Source organism: Chiloscyllium plagiosum, unplaced genomic scaffold (genome assembly GCF_037043375.1).
Source record: "Chiloscyllium plagiosum isolate Xiang-an unplaced genomic scaffold, Cpla_swu_hap1 HiC_scaffold_15, whole genome shotgun sequence".
NCBI classification, from domain to species: domain Eukaryota; kingdom Metazoa; phylum Chordata; class Chondrichthyes; order Orectolobiformes; family Hemiscylliidae; genus Chiloscyllium; species Chiloscyllium plagiosum.
Window position 1 is genome coordinate 28,665,592 of NW_028270153.1, and position 18,077 is coordinate 28,683,668.

Sequence of the window (18,077 nt, forward strand, 5' to 3'; positions counted from 1 at the left end):
CAACAATGGTAGGGCAATAGGTTTCTATAACGACAGCAATGAATTGGGTAAGAAAGAGATAAAATGACCATGACAATAGAACGTTCAGCTGTACCATTATTTTGCAAAACACTTACATTTTGCTCAAAAGAAAAATCATTAAGTCACATATTTCATGAAGTACACCTGAAATTTACTGGAATATACTGTGAAATGAAACATTACTGCAGCTATTGCTTCGACAGTACAAGATAGCTTCATATCCAGCAACATATTGCTAAAGTTCATAGAAAATTTTTTACATCTGATGCTATTGTGTTCTTGGGTACAATAAACACTGAACAAACATTATGTTCACGTAGCCTAATCTTAACGTTATGATTCTGCATTGTAATGAGTATTATGTAATATTATTCTGAACTGAACATTGTTAACAGAATTAACGATAATCTGTTAATTAATGAATATGTTAAAACTGCATAGCAGATAGGATTAATAACTTACATGCATATGGTAATTTGGAGCTGCTCTGGCAGTTTTGATTAATTAGTCAATGTCACATTTTCACAAATCATTTCAATCCTAGTCATTTAATGCAATGATTTTTTTGAACATATGTGGCATGATTTGATTATGATATACCCTACATATGTGTGCATGTGTGATAACATTGTCTGGAAACTATGCACCAATATTGTTACTCAGTCTAATGGCAGAGTGTGAATGTACACTTGTCACTGGACTATCCTGACATTGTTTACCTTTTCTTGCACTCAAAATGAAAATTACCTCACAAAGCAAAAAATTTCAAACAAATTTTTAAAAATGTAATATTATTATGTTTCACACGGAATGAGTCATGTTTCTTAATCTAGCATTTGTAACTTGATGATTATTTAGTATGGTGCCTTGTAAGCTTTATAATGGAACTTCAATAAACAAAATCGCTTCAGCTTGGTTTACCTTTACTAATAGGGCAGTGGTCATTTGAGAGTTACGTTTTACTAAGATAGAACAATTTATTCCACTTTTGAATAGGGAGTCAACATTCAGCTGGCTGAATAAGTATCAGTAACTGCATTTCTGACTTCATGGACCTTTAAAGATGCCTTGCTTATTAAAGATTACCATTGGTGATTCCAATGTCCACCGTTTATAAAATAAGAAATAGAGGCAGGAAAAGATACTGTTGTGGCCACTGGTCCAGAAGCTCAGGCTGATGCTTTGGGGAAATTCCACACATGAATTAAGTGATAAAGCGATCATCAATTATTCTTTAAAAAGCCAACCATCTGATCCAGTCCTTACCTGGTCTGACCTACATGTCATTCCAGACCCACAGCAATATGATTGACTCTGAAATGGCCAAGCAAGACATTTAGTGAAGAGTAATTAGGGATATACAAAAAATGCTGCCCTTCAATAATGCCCAGCTTTGAAGAAAAAGAGCTGTGCTAAACTGATTTAACTTTAACTCCACTTTTCTGGCTGAACATCTTACCCAGTCTCCACCTCCTGTGTAACGCTCAATTCCATGTAAGTCAAAAATATACCTAATTAAATCTTGCAAATGTTCATTGACAAATCATCCACTACACTTAAAGGTTAACAAACCTCTGAAAGAAAAATTTAATCTAACCTCCACCTGAAACTTTGCCATCACATTCCAGATTTCCTCACAGCAACAGCATCTACTTTGTCAAGCCAATACAGAACCTTACATGTTTCGATATAATCACCTCTCATCTTAACTCCAATAAGGATAGACCCAACCGAGTCACTCTTTCCTCATAAGGCAACCCCTTCATCTTCAAATTATCTGAGTGAACCATCACTGAACTACTCCAATGAAAGGATATTGCTCCTTAAATAAAGAGACCAAAGCTGAACACATTATACTAGATGTGGTCTCATTAATGCATTGTATATTTGTTACAGGAATTCACTTTTTTTATACTCCCATTCCCCTTACAAGAAAAGCCAGCATTTCATTTGTTGATTACCTGTTGTCCTGGTATGCTGATGTTTTGTAGTTCATGTTTTACAATATCCAGCACCTTCTAAGTCACAGCATTTCTTGTCTCTCTCCATGTAATAATATTCAGTTTTTATCATCATCCCACCAGAGTTGAAAAAAATTTTCAATTTTTCAAAATTTTACTCCAACCACCATTTTATTCACTTCACCCAGCTTGCAGAATGTTCAATGGAATTGGAAATTTACAGTGTGGATCCTGCTGTAGTCACTCCAAGCCCTCCTAGATTGAATTTACTGCCATTCAGGTACCTACCTGGTTGCCATTAATGACTGCACTGTGATCAAGGTCAATGTCCCACAGCTAAGAGCAGCTGGCCAGTCAGAGGCAAGCAGCCCTCCTGTACCAGCAGTGCCACCAAGTGTGATGCCTATTACTGGTACTGCAGGAGACCCAAGTTGCAGGATCATCACAGTAGTGTGGCATAAGGATGGATAAATGGGTGCACTGAGGCCAATTGTGAAGTCTCGTGGTGTGGTGAGATAGAGGGGCTTTAAAGAACAGGCACGGCTCTTCACCAATGGCTAGCCCTCGCGACTTTCTATTGGGCATAGTTTTTTAAAGTAAGAGGGACACTCCTACAAAGCCATGTTTATAGCCAGCTGTTGCCATCATGGCGGAGCTTAGCTCAAATAGCAGCAGTAGCAGGATGAGGGCCCTAACCAGGCCTTAATTGTGAGGGAGCTGGAGAGTATGGGCAGAGGTCGAGAAGGTGGATGGATCACATTTTCCCATTCGCACCTAGATTTCCAGCCATCCTGCCTCCCAGCCGTCAGGCGATGAATTAGTTTCAATATACAACAGGATCTTGACCAGATGGGCCAATGGGCTGAGAAGTGGCAGATGGAGTTTAATTCAGATAAATGCAAGGTGCTGCATTTTGGGAAAGCAAATCTTAGCAGGACTTGTACACTTAATGGTAAGATCCTAGGAAGTGTTGCTAAACAAAGAGACCTTGGAGTGCAGGTACATAGCTCCTTGAAAGTGGGGTCGCAGGTAGATAGGATAGTGAAGAAGGCGTTTGGTATGCTTTCTTTAATTGGTCAGAGTATTGAGTACAGGAATTGGGAGGTCATGTTATGGCTGTACAGGACATTGGCTAGGCCACAGTTGAAATATTGCATGCAATTCTGGTCTCCTTCCTATTAGAAATATGTTGTGAAACTTGAAAGGGTTCAGAAAAGATTTACAAGGATGTTGCCAGGGTTGGAGGATTTGACCTATAGGGAGAGGCTGTGAACAGTCTGGGGCTGTTTTCCCTGGAACTTCAGAGGCTGAGGGGTAACCTTGTAGAGGTTTACAAAATTATGAGGGGCATGGATAGGATAAATAGACAACGTCTTTTCCCTATCGTGGGGGAGTCCAGAACTAGAGGGCATAGGTTTAAGGTGAGAGGAGAAAGATATAAAAGAGACCTGAGGGGCAACATTTTCAGGCAGAGGGTGGTACGTGTATGGAATGAGCTGCCTGAGGATGTGGTGGAGGCTGATACAATTGCAACATTTAAGAGACATTTGGATTGGTATATGAATAGGAAGGGTTTGGAGGGATATGGGCCGGGTGCTGGCAGGTGGGACTAGATTGGGTTGGGATATCTGGTCGGCATGGATGGATTGGACCATAACTCTATGACTCGATTTGATGTCCTCTTCACAACCTGCTTTCATACCTTTATTCTGGATTAGTGGTGCTGGAAGAGCACAGCAATTCAGGCAGCATCCAAGGAGCATCAAAATCGACGTTTCGGGCAAAAGCCCTTCATCAGGAATAAAACCTATCTATCTTTCCTATCTATCGCTCTATCATCAGCAAATATAGTTGCAATGCACTTATCATTCATCCAAGTCATTACTATCACCTGTAAATGGCCAAGCACCGACCCCTGTGGCAGCTGACCGATTACAGTTTGCCAATATCGGAATGAACATTTATCCCAATTCTCTGCACCCTGTTAGTTAGCTAGTCCTCCAAACTTGCTCCTATATTACCTTAACAGTACAAACACTTAAGTTGGATCTCGTCTTTTATGTGGTACCTTTCCAAATGCCTATTACAATTCCAGATGCACTACATGTACCATTACCCCTTTAGCTTATTAATTCCTTGAAGGATTGTATATCATTCTTTGGTATGTGCAAAATTTCCCAATGGAAGCAAAGATCTGAAAATGTCTCTTAAATGTTTGAAATATTTTTCACTGTTGCCATTTAATTATCCTTCATTGACATCTGTAATCTATCCATTAGTAGCTAATGGAATGAAGCCTGGACCTTGGTCTTCTTGTGAAACTGAGGGTAGCATCCCTATCTCTGAGGCAGGAAGTGTAGGTTCAAATCCCACCTGCTCCATAGGTGTTTATAAACAGTTCTGCGCAGGGTGGTTAGGGCCTGTTGCTTGCTGTTATGACAAAGTAAAAGGCCAATGCAATCCACAGTGAAAGATAGGACAAACATATTAATTTAATGGCAAACATGAATAATATTCCCCATATTCTTGGATGAGAGCAGCTTCAACAACACTTAAGAAGCTTGACACCATCCAGGGCAAAGCAGCCCGCTCGATTGGCACCACATCCACGAACATTCACTCCCTCTACCACCCACACTTAATGTGTACCTTAACTGCAGAAATACATCAAGGCTTCTTAAACAGCACTTTTCAAATCCATTACCAGTTCCATCTAGAAGGATAAAAGCAGCAGATACAGTGGAACACTACCACCTGCAATTTCTTCTCTCAGCCACTCATCATCCTGAATTGGAAACACATCACCGTTCCTTCATTGTCGCTGGGTCAAAGTCCTGGAACTCCCTCCCGAACAACATTGTGGGTCGAACTACAGCACATGGACTGCAGTTGTTCAAGGAGGTAGCTTATTACCACCTTCTCAGGTCAACTAAAGATGACTGATTAATGCTGGCACAGCCAGTGACACCTGCACCTCATAAATGAATTTTAAAAATTGCCATCCATTCTTTCTTTATCCAAGCATTTCATGCTGCCTTATAACACTATGAGTACAAGATAGTTCAATTTCACATCACACCAGGAACATGTCTAACAAAAGGTTTCAGATTTCTGACCAAAAGAAAGGGTTTGAGATTGCAAATGGAAGTTCTGCTCCTATATTTATTTTGTCATTAATCTGGTCTTAAGGAAAATCCACTCTTTATCTCAGTTCCATGTGTTCCATTGCCTTTGATCTCTGTAATGTCATATACTGTTCCTCAGGACTGTCTTCTGTTGCTGAACATGACATAGCTTAATGTGTACTTAACTGATTTGTCACAAAATTTTAAATGATATAAAAGGAAGATAAAAGCAAACTTGTATTGAATTACAGATGATTTCTGTTTTCTCTGGTCTCTTGTTTAATGCCTTCAAGTAGTTTGATAGTCAGCAGTACAACCAACATAAAAGAAATATTGGGACTTAGGTTTAAGATCAAAAGGAGTGAAACAGATCACAAACTCTATGGGGTTTCCAGTGATTCTGGGATTGGTAAGGCAAGGGCCTTCTGCCAATTGTGTTCCTGTCTGCAATAATCTTCTGTTCTTTAAAGTGGCCGTGTCTTTGTTTCATTTCAGATGGATCAGTTTCAACCTGATGTTATTGTAGTAGCACAGTCTACTTGCTCTCTTACAAATCAAATAGACATCTATCGCTTACATTCAGTTTTTTTTTAAATGCTAATTCTGTTCTATTTCACTTGCCATGACCACAAAATTTATTTACCTTCAAGCAGAACAAGGACCACCCTGAGCTGTAATCTTACAATAAACAGTGGGAGTATGATTCTGAGCAATGAATCCCACCAGACAGGGACACAAATCACAATCAGGCATGTTGCATCTTTGTCCTGGTCTTTCATCTGCATGCCTATCTAGCGAAACTGGGGTTATAATTTTTAAACCAACACGAATAATCCTCATCAAATGAATTTGTCTTTATAAAAGCTTTGGAGCAAAGAGACAAGGAAAAAGGCAGTTTGGATAGAATTTCTGTTTCATTTAAGTTACTCTCCAGCAATACGAATTAAGAGTGGCCAATCTTTTTTGCTTCTGTTCAGTGTGATAGGAAATGGACGTCTGTGTGCAATTCTGTCCCCATGACCACCTCAAACTAATATTCAAGAGTATAAATTACAGGACAAATGGATGCAACTTTACAGTCATCTTTCCATCACATTTAGATGATGCATCAATTTGATTGTGTTAATAATAATTTCTATCATATCAGTGTAGCAGGGAACAGTGATGAAGTTTGAACAAGTCTGATTTAACTCTCTCCTGACCTTGCACATCCCACCATTTTTCATGATGCATTGCTACTCAAGATTAACAGTCTATTTGATAAATGTTTCAAGACACTTGAAGGATTGTGGTGAAGGTGAAAGGATAAGTTTATTTCCCCTACTGCAACAAGAGACTGTTGACCTAAGATAAACACAAAAACAATTTAAAAGGAAGCTTTAAGAGGTATTATACCCATAATAGAATTAAAGTTTAAGAATTTTCTGACACCACATATTGCTGAAGAAGTCCAATTTTTTCACAAAAAATATAGTTGCTTGAAACAGCAAAATATTAATGTTAAATCAATGATTCTGCTCAATGACATTTTCTCAGAACTGGAATAAGTTAAAGATGCAACAGGTTTAAGCAAGAGCTAAAGGATAGGACATTAGGATGGAAGGAGGGAGACATCTTACGCCATGTCAAAATAAATGATAGCAGATGCTGTATTAATCAAGCACCTTAGTTCATCCATGTAGAAAAATTATTTGCAAAGGGGATTTAAGGAAATGGTGATGGAGACCAGCATTCTATGGTTCAGAATTTGCATACTGAACAGAAATTAGTAACAGACTTAGAAGAGGAGGATGACTTTCAATTTGAGAATATTTTCAGGAGCCTTGTGATTGGAAGAGGAGATTGGTGCAAGCAAAACAATCCATTGTGCACTCTATGTACCACGGAAAAGAGCAAAGAATGTGTATAATAGTCCAGTGGGTGAATGGAAGTTTCATTGATGGTGACACTGAGATATGAAAACTGGTGACTATCACCCACCTACTTATATTGTATAATTCTAGTTTAAGCACTTTAGGTTATTATTATAGATTGTTGATGTCAGAGTAATTTCAAAGTAATTGCAATCAAATAAGCATTCATTTGTAAATGATTAATTATTAACATTTATTCCTATGTTTATTTTTGGGAACCAATTTAATTTGCAATGTGCCTTATTACTCTACAATCAATAAAAGCTATCTATATCAAAATGCATATATTAATACAAGATTAAACAATAATTTGCTTTTTTCTTGCTTTCTAGGTCCGATGCAGGAGACGGTTAAAGATTTTTGGAGAATGATTTGGCAGGAGAATTCATCCAGTATCGTCATGGTAACTAATCTGGTGGAAGTGGGAAGGGTATGACATGCCTTCTAAATTCATTTTGTATTTATCAGTTTTGTCTTAGCCAAGTGAAAGCTTCATAAATTGATTTGGGATAATAGTCAAGACTTGTTGATTGAAGCCATGCATTATCACATAGTTTCAGGGTTTCTAAGTTATACTAATAAATACTTCACTGAATTTTATTATATGCAATAAATTGCAAAGTAAAATTCAAAGAATGTCATGCTGCTCCCTGAGGATAATAGTCTATTACTTCCACAATTTAGATAATGAAATGAAAGTGCTTTATTTTTTGTCATTTGGTCCCCTCGAGAAATAATCCAACAATAGCTCAGTTGCAAAGTGCAGTGGTTTAATTGAACACAGTGAGGTAGCCACCTGAAGTGAGGAATGAAGCAAAATTCTGGCTGCACTTGAAACTGTTTGCTTTTAAGTGCAGGCAAACTTATTAAACCATTTGAGTTCTATAAATTTGGCTTCCTGTCGAGGCCCAGAATTGTGGGAGGGAAATGCATGCACATTTCTAATGAAGGAAATAAATCTGGTATCCAGGACCCATGCCTGAAACAGTAATTGAAAGTTAGGCACATACAGCCTGCTATCAAAATGGTATCTATTTAAAATTTATTTATCTGATTCTGAGCCAGGAGAAGGAGTAGCTCCTTTTGGCCAAACTTTTAAAGAGCGTATGTTCCCTCTTCTCTGCGTCCCACCCCTTCCTGGCTTCCTATTCTTTCAACTGTTTCTTCCAATTCTACCATCTAACTCCACTCAGTTTCTTATACTTTCCTGTTCCCAATTTCTAATCTTGGTCTCCTATCCTCCAACTCCAAGCTTCACTTGCTTGAGCATGGCTGTGATATTGATAGTGGCTTGATCTTAGCTTCAGGTATCCAATATGAGAGCATTCTCAAGTCCCAGTATTTAGCCACAGAGAATGTAGAAATGAGGGCATACAAATTTCAACACAACAGTCTGAGCAGAAGTGCAATTGCATTGTAGCATTAAAGAAATGAATTGCATTTCTATCATCATAACTTCCAAATTGTCAAATTATAGTTGCTGTTCTTTTTCATAACACAGCATCAATTTGGCATCAATAAGACATTACAAATGTGTTGCTGTGTTCCTCTGCGAAGTCTCTTCAAAGGATGCCCACTTTGAAGATGTTCTCTACCTCCCTCAGACATGCACATAGTGAGTCCCTTTCTCACTGTCAATCTGCAGCATCCCTACACCCATCCCCAGTCCTGAAGAAGGATTACACCCAAAACATCAACTTCTCTACCTCCTGATGCTACCTGGCTAGCTGTGTTCTTCCAGCCTCCTGCCTGTCTACATGGGATTAAATGGAACATTCAAGTCATGGCATTTCTATTCTGTTGTTTGTGACTGATTGTCATATGGAAATAGTTTTAATTAGAATATTTTTGTGAGTATTATCCATTCTCCAGCTGACTTAGATGTCCCCATACATTAGGTTTTGCATGCAATTGTAGATGATTGCTTTATTTTCTAGTCTAGCATTAAAAGATTCTTATAATTTCCACATTTCCTCTTTCATTTTGAAACAAAATGTGCCTTGCATCGAAATACCATAAGATTGGAAGTGAATTGATGCAAACCCTTTCATCAGTTGTTTTCCATGAAAAATGTCTCATTATTTCACTGAAACTGTGTTTGATGTTCTCTCTTATGTAGTTTGCAGTTTTTTTTAACTTTGATATAGATCAGAGATAAGTGAGATTATTTAAAATGACAGAACTTTCTAATCAAGCAGTAGTATTATGTGGATTAACCTCACATTTTGTTGTTTGTTATGTAAATTATCTGACATTCATTATAACAGCAGCAAAAAAAAAGGTTTAGACCACCTGAAGCACTGAAGTCAGTGAGTTGGTCACTCTGGATTTTCAGCAAGAAACTTCCACAAGTCTTCATTGTGGAATAACATAAAATAAGATTTTAAAAATGAACATTTTGTGTTTTGTTTTATGTAGAATATAAGAAAAGAGGAAAGAATAGAATTTGTCGTGGAGGAGGAGTAATCAAAAAAATGAAAGAGGACAAATAAGATGATGAACATAATGCTCAAATGGATGATGCAAAAGGGCAGTTTGGGGTTTAAGTGCACTGTAATCCGAGTCTGTGCTGAAAAGTCATGAAAACTACTGGTCCCAGATTTCAGAGCAATAGAATAACCAGACTTGTGATTGTCTCCAGAATAAATCTATATCTGTCCAGAATAAATCTATATCTGACCAGACCAAAACCAGTATACATCGATAGATCTTGGTTTGGTTTCATGAGTTTCATACTGGTCGATACAGGTTTTTCCATCTAAGATGCAAGTTGAAGTAACAGCTTTTACCATGACTACTTTCAATGGAAATAATTTACCTGTTCTGGTCTAGGGAAGTGGTGGCATAGCAGTAATATCAGTGGATTAGTAATCCAGAAAAGCCAATTTCACATTGGATGGTGAAATTTGAACCCAAATAAAGTACAAAATATAAATCTAGACTCATGGTGATTACATTAATTGTCATTACAAAACACATTATATTTGTTCACTAATGCCCTTCAGTGAAGGCAATCTGCCATTCTTAACTGGTCTGACTTGCATGTGAATCCAGACGCACAGAAATATGGTTGATTTCTAACTTCCACCTGGGTAATAAATACTGAGCTAGCCATAATACCCATATTCCAAAAATAAAAGAAAACTGGATCGAATGTTTCAGGGCTGTTTGGGTAACAAAATAAAAATGGGAAAAAGAAATTGTAGTAGACCATCTGACCCTTCAACTCTGCTCCACTATTTAACAAGATTTTGGTTGATCTTCTACATTAATTCCACCTTTCTACCTTATCACATGTTCCTAAACTCCCTTAGGACTTCAAAATCTGACGATCTCACCTTTAAGTGTTCTCAATAGCAATTCTTTTGGGTAAAACATTCCAAAGATTCAAACCTTTGAATAAAGAAGTTTCTCCATATCTCATTTCCAAATGGTCAATCCCTTATTTTAACACTGTGATTCCTTATTCTCTATTCCTGCAACATGGGGAAATGCTTTCTCAGTATCTACATTGTGAAGCTCCTTAGGAATTTGACATGCATCAACTCGATTATCGATTGCCCATCTAAAATTCAGTGAATGTAGTGTTAGTCCACAGAAAATCTGTTCATAAATCAATACCCGGATGCAGGAACCAGTCAAGATAACCTTTATTACTCCCCCTCGGAGATGTCCTTAAGTCCTTAAGTAAAATGACCAATTGCACACAGTACTCTAGGTATGGCCTCCCTAATCTTGCAGGGCAGCAGTGGCAAAGTAGGCACATCACTGGACTAGTAATTCAGAGGCACAGGCTAATGTTCTGTGGACATCATTCAAATCTCACCATGGCAGATGATGGAATTTGAGGTCAATAAAGTCTGAAATTAAAAGCTAGTCTGACAGCAACCTTGTAACAATTATCAATCAACATAAAAAACCTATCTGGACCATAAGATGATAAGGTATAAGAGCAGACTTTGGCCATTTAGCACATCGAGTCATTCCACCATTTGGTCATGACTGATATGTTTCTCAACCCAATTTTCCTGCCTTCTTCCCATAACCCTTGTTCCCCTTACTCTGCTTCATTAACTTCCTTTAGGGAAGGAAATCTGTTGTTCTGACCTGGTCTGTCCTACGTACAACTCCTGACCCATAGCAACACTGCTCTATGACATAGCTTAGTAAGTTATTCAATTCAAGAACAATTATGGTGTGCAATAAATGCCAGCCCATGATGCCCACATGGTATGTGAGAATGGAAAAAATGATATTGACATTCAGTGCCTGTCGCACTACAGATCATTCAGTGTTTAAATTACTATTTAGAGCTGAAGCCTAATGCCTATACTGGTTACTATGCAACAGTTTCAAAATGAAGAAGTATCATATTTAATCCTTAATTCACATCATGCACAGAGCTCATTTAAGCCACAATATTCATACAAAGCTCCATGATATGCCTTTAGAACCTGGGCAACACTCCGGTTGTGACAGGCAATCCAAAGAAGGTCAGCAATGAAACTGGTGTTAAGTTACGGGATATATGGAGGGAATTACAGGATATGATCAGCAAGTTAAGCAACTCTAAGGAAAGACTATCTTTTATCAAGACATTCAACTTGACTTAGAAAGCAATGACCATGGGACTACATTATTGACACCTGTATGAGCATGATTTGCTCCATCTCCTGATGGTGAAAGCTGAGAAGCACTCTTTCTGTCCTTCAGAAGAGTACTTCCAATTAGTTGATTATAAATTAATACTGGCACCAATAATTGTGATGTCTTTGTCCTGTACAATGAACTTTACATAATTTTTTGGTATACATAATTTTTTGGTATATGTTTGCAGTCAGCAAGGCTAGGGACACACAAAGTGAAGAAATCATATCAACTGCAAGTTTTTGTGGCGCTATAAATTTGACAGAAATATGTCTCCTGCACCAGGGAAGAGTTTTTTCATTCTTTTGACATTCTGTGTTGGTGTAATGACATGACTTGAGTTTTTACAATGCACAGTATAGTTCAGTGGTTATATGAATTCATAGTTTGCCTTTGTTGTCCCATGTCATATACTTGAGCATTATGTTGCATGTGTATCCATGCCTAAAATTATTTAGTATGAAATTGCTCTCAGATAAATACGTAACCATCTGTAAGAGAAATAGATCAAGGCAGTAAAAATTACAATTATACATTTGATTGTAATCCTTTTTTTCACTTATTCTAGTCTCAGAAAAGTTATCCATCATGTCTCCCAGTCCAGCTAATTCTTCTTTATGATTACCCACTTCCTATCTTATCCATAGTGTTTAAATTCTGATTGAATTCATAATTGATGTGATTAACTGGAGTTAGGAACTCCAAAAGCATACTGTGAAGTCAGGTTTAATGCACTGCCTGCTCCTGAACAGATTATTTTCCCTACAGGGAGCGTTAATTGATTTGAGCAGTTGTATGCTGATTACATCAATAACTGGAGCATACTGTAAAATTTAAACGTTTTCCTTTTGGTGTCTGGCCTTTGAGAATAACTCCATCTTATAAGCACAGATCATTTTGCCGTATACTATTAACTTGCATGATGATTATTGATTGCAACAACAGCCACCACTTAATACTATTCATTTATTTTGATTGAAGCAGGTCAGTGCCAATCTGTGAAATTGTAGTTAGAATACTTAATGTGAATGTAATCTGTGGGGCAGTTTAAATGCTTGTCCTATGATGACATATATTAACAGTCCCATACTGGGCTCACATCCGTGAGGCTGAAGTAAAAGGGAGGAATGACATCTGTTTCCTAATCTAACCTGCGGAATACTTAGAAAAATACGTTATAACTAAAAAGAACGATTCTAAGGGAATGGTGTACCTCTGTGGCTAACTAAGTAAGTTAAAGTTAGAATGGTATTGAAAGACAAAGTTTGTCATTCTGCAAACATGAGTGGCACTCAGTAGATAAGATAAAATATAATGCAGGTCCTCAAATCCAAAGTAGATAAGCAGGACGCTGGAAGAACACAGCAAGCCAGGCAGCATCAGGAGGTGGAGATGTTGCTTGGGGATTGTGTGATTGTTTAGCATGAGGGAGTCTCGTTCATTGTGGAATTAACCAGATAAATCGCTCCACCAACAAGAATGGCCATGCACCACCAGCCACAGAATCAAGAAAGAGCTATCAATAATTAATATTACACAAATTTAGCTTGTTTAATATTATATTCCATGACACTGCAATCATGTTGCTATAAATTCTGTGTCATGTGATTTTGCTCCTGGTGGTGTGTGATTTTTAACTTTATCCAGCCCAGTCCAACATTGGCACCTCCAAAATATGAAAAGAAAAATATTAGCTCACTCAACATTGACCAAAGCACTGGAACCCCTCCATGGCAAACATCATCCTTCCTTGGAAATATATCATGATTCATCACTGTCACTGGTAAAAATCCAACAAACAACTAAACAAGCAAGGTATTGACCAGATTCCTGATGAAGGGCTTTTGCCTGAAATGTCGATTTTCTTGCTCCTCAGATGCTGCCTGACCTCATAGAGTCATAGAGATGTACAGCATGGAAACAGACCCTTCAGTCCAACCAGATATCCGACCAGATATCCCAACTCAATCTAGTCCCACCTGCCAGCACCCGGCCCATATCCCTCCAAACTCTTCCTATTCATATACCCATCCAAATGCCTCTTAAATGTTGTAATTGTAGCAGCCTCCACCACATCTTCTGGCAGCTCATTCCACACACATACCACCCTCTGCGTGAAAACGTTGCCCCTTAGGTCTCTTTTATATCTTTCCCCTCTCACCTTAAACCTATGCCCTCTAGTTCTGGATTCCCTGACCCCAGGGAAAAGACTTTGTCTATTTATCCTATCCATGCCCCTCATAATTTTGTAAACCTCTATAAGGTCACCCCTCAGCCTCCGACGCTCCAGGGAAAACGACCCCAGCCTGTTCAGCTTCTCCCTGTCGCTCAAATCCTCCAACCCTGGCAACATCCTTGTAAATCATTTCTGAACCCTTTCAAGTTTTACAACACCTTTTCGATAGAAAGGAGACCAGAATTGCACACAATGTTCCACAGTGGCCTAACCAATATCCTGTACAGCCACAACATGACCCCCCCCAACTCCTGTACTCAATACTCTGATCAATAAAGGAAAGCATACCAAACGCCTTCTTCACTATCCTATCTACCTGCGACCCCACTTTCAAGGAACTATGAACCTGCACTCCAAGATCTCTTTGTTCAGCAACACTCCCTAGGACCTTACCATTAAGTGTATAAGTCCTGCTAAGATTTGCTTTCCCAAAATGCAGCACCTCACATTTATCTGAATTAAACTCCATCTGCCACTTCTCAGCCCATTGGCCCATCTGGTCCAGATCCTGTTATAATCTGAGGTAACCCTCTTTGCTGTCTACTACACCTCCAATTTTGGTGTCATCTGCCAACTTACTAACTGTATCTTTTATGCTTGCATCCAAATCATTTATATAAATGACAAAAAGAAGAGGGCCCAGCACCGATCCTTGTGGCACTCCACTGGTCACAGGCCTCCAGTCTGAAAAACAACCCTCCACCACCACCCTCTGTCTTCTACCTTTGAGCCAGTTCTGTATCCAAATGGTTAGTTCTCCTTGTATTCCATGAGATCTAACCTTGCTAATCAGTCTCCCATAGAGAACACCTTACTGAAGTCCATATAGATTGCATCTACTGCTCTGCTCTCATCAATCTTTTTTGTTACTTCTTCAAAAAACCCAATCATGATTTCCCATGCACAAAGCCATGTTGACTATCCCGAATCAGTCCTTGCCTTTCCAAATACATGTACATCCTGTCCCTCAGGATTCCCTCCAACAACTTGCCCACCACTGAGGTCAGGCTCACCGATCTATAGTTCCCTGGCTTGTCCTTACCACCCTTCTTAAACAGTGGCACCACGTTTGCCAACCTCCAGTCTTCCGGCACCTCACTTGTGACTATCGATGATACAAATATCTCAGCAAGAGGCCCAGCAATCACTTCTCTAGCTTCCCACAGAGTTCTCGGGTATACCTGATCAGGTCCTGGGGATTTATCCACCTTTAACCTTTTCAAGACATCCAGCACTTCCTCCTCTGTAATCTGGACATTTTGCAAGATGTCACCATCTATTTCCCTACAGTCTATATCTTCCATATCCTTTTCCACAGTAAATACTGATGCAAAATATTTGTTTAGTATCTCCCCCATTTTCCTAGGCTCCACACAAAGGCCGCCTTGCTGATCTTTGAGGGGCCCTATTCTCTCCCTAGTTACCCTTTTGTCCTTTTTGCTGTGCTTTTCCAGCATCACTCTAATCTTGACTACTGATCATATCTATCCAGCCCACTCTTGTAAAGATCACAACACAGTACATATATACAGCATTAAATATGATTCTGCAATTGGATATTTGTTGGACAATCTTGAGTGTGCAAAGAATTTATGCTGACACGAGGTTTAGGATTGTCAGTCGGACTTGCAGTGTGGCTCACTTGTATTTATTATTGGAAGCTATAAATATTAATTAATCAAAGCCTGGCCATTAACTTTCAATCATCATTAACTCGTGTGTTCTCCATGGCAATACTTCTACCAATCAGAGTCCACTTACCAATGAATCGTGACTCTCCTGTTGTGCAGATTAAATGCTGGTTTCCCTCTTGGATTAGAATTCTTGCAAGTTGTGCTGATGAAGATAAAACAATAACCTTTAAAAATAAAGTGACTGTTTACGGCAATTCTCAAGTCTTTACTGCCAAACACCTAAAGAAAAATTGTTCAGAGAAGTTTCAGTCAACTAACACATGAGCTGATGGTTTATCTAATGAGGAAAGATTGAACAAGCTGAGCCTGTATCTGTTGGAGTCCAGAAGAATGGAGGATAATCTTATTGAGACGAGTAAATCACTGAGCTTATTTGGCACAGTGGATGTTGAAAGGATGTTTCCATTTGTAGGAGAAACTGTAACGAGGAGACACCATATGGGTAAGGAGAACTCCTTTCTCTCAGAGAATTATGAGTCTATAGAAGTCTTCTCCCTGTGAGCATTGAAGGCAAGGTCATTGAATATTTTCAAAGTTAACAATCACACAACACTAGGTTATAGTCCAACAGGTTTATTTGGAAGTACAAACTTTCGGAGTGCTGCTCCTTCGTCAGGTAGCCAGCTGATGAAGGAGCAGTGCTCAGAAAACTTGGCCTTGCAAATAAACCTGTTGGACTATAACCTGGTGTTGTGTGATTGTTAACTTTGTCCACCCCAGTCCGACACTGGCACCTCCACATCATGAATATTTTTGAGGCAGAGGTACTTAGGATCTTGGCTAGCAAGGAAGTCAAAGGTAATCAGGGGTAGGCAAGAACATAGCTTTGAAGCTATAATCTTATGAAGTGGCAGAGCAAGCTGGAGGAGCGGAATGGCCTATTCCTGCTCCTAATTTCTATGTTCAATTGTTATGCAAATAATCCACGATAAATTAGAATCTCAAAATGCCACTTGTGAATACCTACATTAGTACAGTTCCAGATTCTGAATCGATCCTATTATTTGGTCTGACATCAAGCTTAATGTAAATATTTTATAAAGTTAGTGTAATACAACTAAGACAGTCTGAAAAAGGTAGGATGGAAGTAGGCTTCTCCAACCTAACCAGCACCCATCATCTGCTTCCCACCTCAACTCAAAAACACTTTAATTTTGAATGTACGACAAAGATTATTTGTTAACTAATTTTAAATGAAGAGAAGTAACTTTATTAATGATTCGGAGATGCCAATGTTGGACTGGGGTGTACAAAGTAATGATTGTCTAGGAATGAAATCTACCAGCTTCATTTGATGTGTCTGTAGAGCGCATCACTTTGAGAAGATTGCTTAGATGGGCATTCCATGGGTGTTCCTGAAATGACTGAATTGGTGTTGTCATGGCACACAGCCCTATTATCTGAAATGATGCCCATTTTTCAAATTTAGATGAAACAGTGTCTTTCAACAAATTCACACATTACTCACCAAATCTACTTCCTTCCTTTCTACCTCTTCTTCGGCAATCCTTGAAATCAAAGGTGATTTGCTTCCACTCCAGTTCAATGGATTTGGAGATGGCTGCTATGTCCAATATGCAAACTTATAGACATGTAGGACAGGTGGTGTTTGGAAGTTTGGGAAGATGGATTGTTGCAAGCTTTCTGTATTTCACCTCTGCTTGGTCCCAATGAAATCTCTTAATGTATTTGTGTGCCGTCCGAAGTGAACCTTCTCTAATTTGGTTGGTCACAAGCCGGGTGATTCCCATAAGTTAGAAAAGATGGCCGATCACTTCAGCAATACTTTGAGGACACCCTGAAATGATTCCATACTTCCCTGAGAAGTCTCCTATCACAACCAAGTTACAAGTAGAGCAGTTGTTGTAGGTGTCTGGAGTCGGGCACAGGAATGATGTGTCTTGTCCAGTTGAACTGGTTTAGAGTGACTCTTGACTCCATGCTGGGTGTGTTGGCTTGGAAGAGGATACTGTTCTTGGCCTGCCTTTCTTGCCACTGGATTTGGTGATTTTGCAAAGGCACCATTGGTGGCAATTCTCTACAGCCTGAAGTTGGTTTTTTGAGGATGTAACCCTGAAGATGGACGAGGGAGATCCAGTAGATGTAGTGTACCTGGACTTTCAGAAAGCTTTTGATAAAGTCCCACATAGGAGGTTAGTGAGCAAAATTAGGGTGCATGGTATTGGGGGCAAAGTACTAACTTGAATTGAAAGTTGGTTGGCTGACAGGAAACAAAGAGTAGTGATAAACGGCTCCATTTCGGAATGGCAGGCAGTGACAAGTGGGGTACCGCAGGGATCAGTGCTGAGACCGCAGCTTTTTACAATATATATTAATGATATAGAAGATGGTATTAGTAATAACATTAGCAAACTTGCTGATGATACTAAGCTGGGTGGCAGGGTGAAATGTGAGGAGGATGTTAGGAAATTACAGGGTGACCTGGACAGGTTAGGTGAGTGGTCAGATGCATGGCAGGT

The 18,077-nt window shown here is 39.0% G+C and overlaps 1 protein-coding gene across 7 annotated transcripts in view; it reads left to right on the top strand.

Moving 5' to 3' along the window:
- Positions 1-18,077, top strand: part of ptprt (protein tyrosine phosphatase receptor type T) — a 1,424,809-nt gene that overhangs the window by 1,335,929 nt on the left and 70,803 nt on the right. For 6 of the 7 annotated variants that reach the window (XM_043710562.2, XM_043710558.2, XM_043710556.2 and 3 more), the window contains one exon: positions 7,353-7,450. In XM_043710562.2, the coding sequence (XP_043566497.1) occupies positions 7,353-7,450 (98 nt within the window). The remainder of the gene's footprint in view (positions 1-7,352; positions 7,451-18,077) is intronic. The other variant, XM_043710557.2, reaches the window with a different exon arrangement.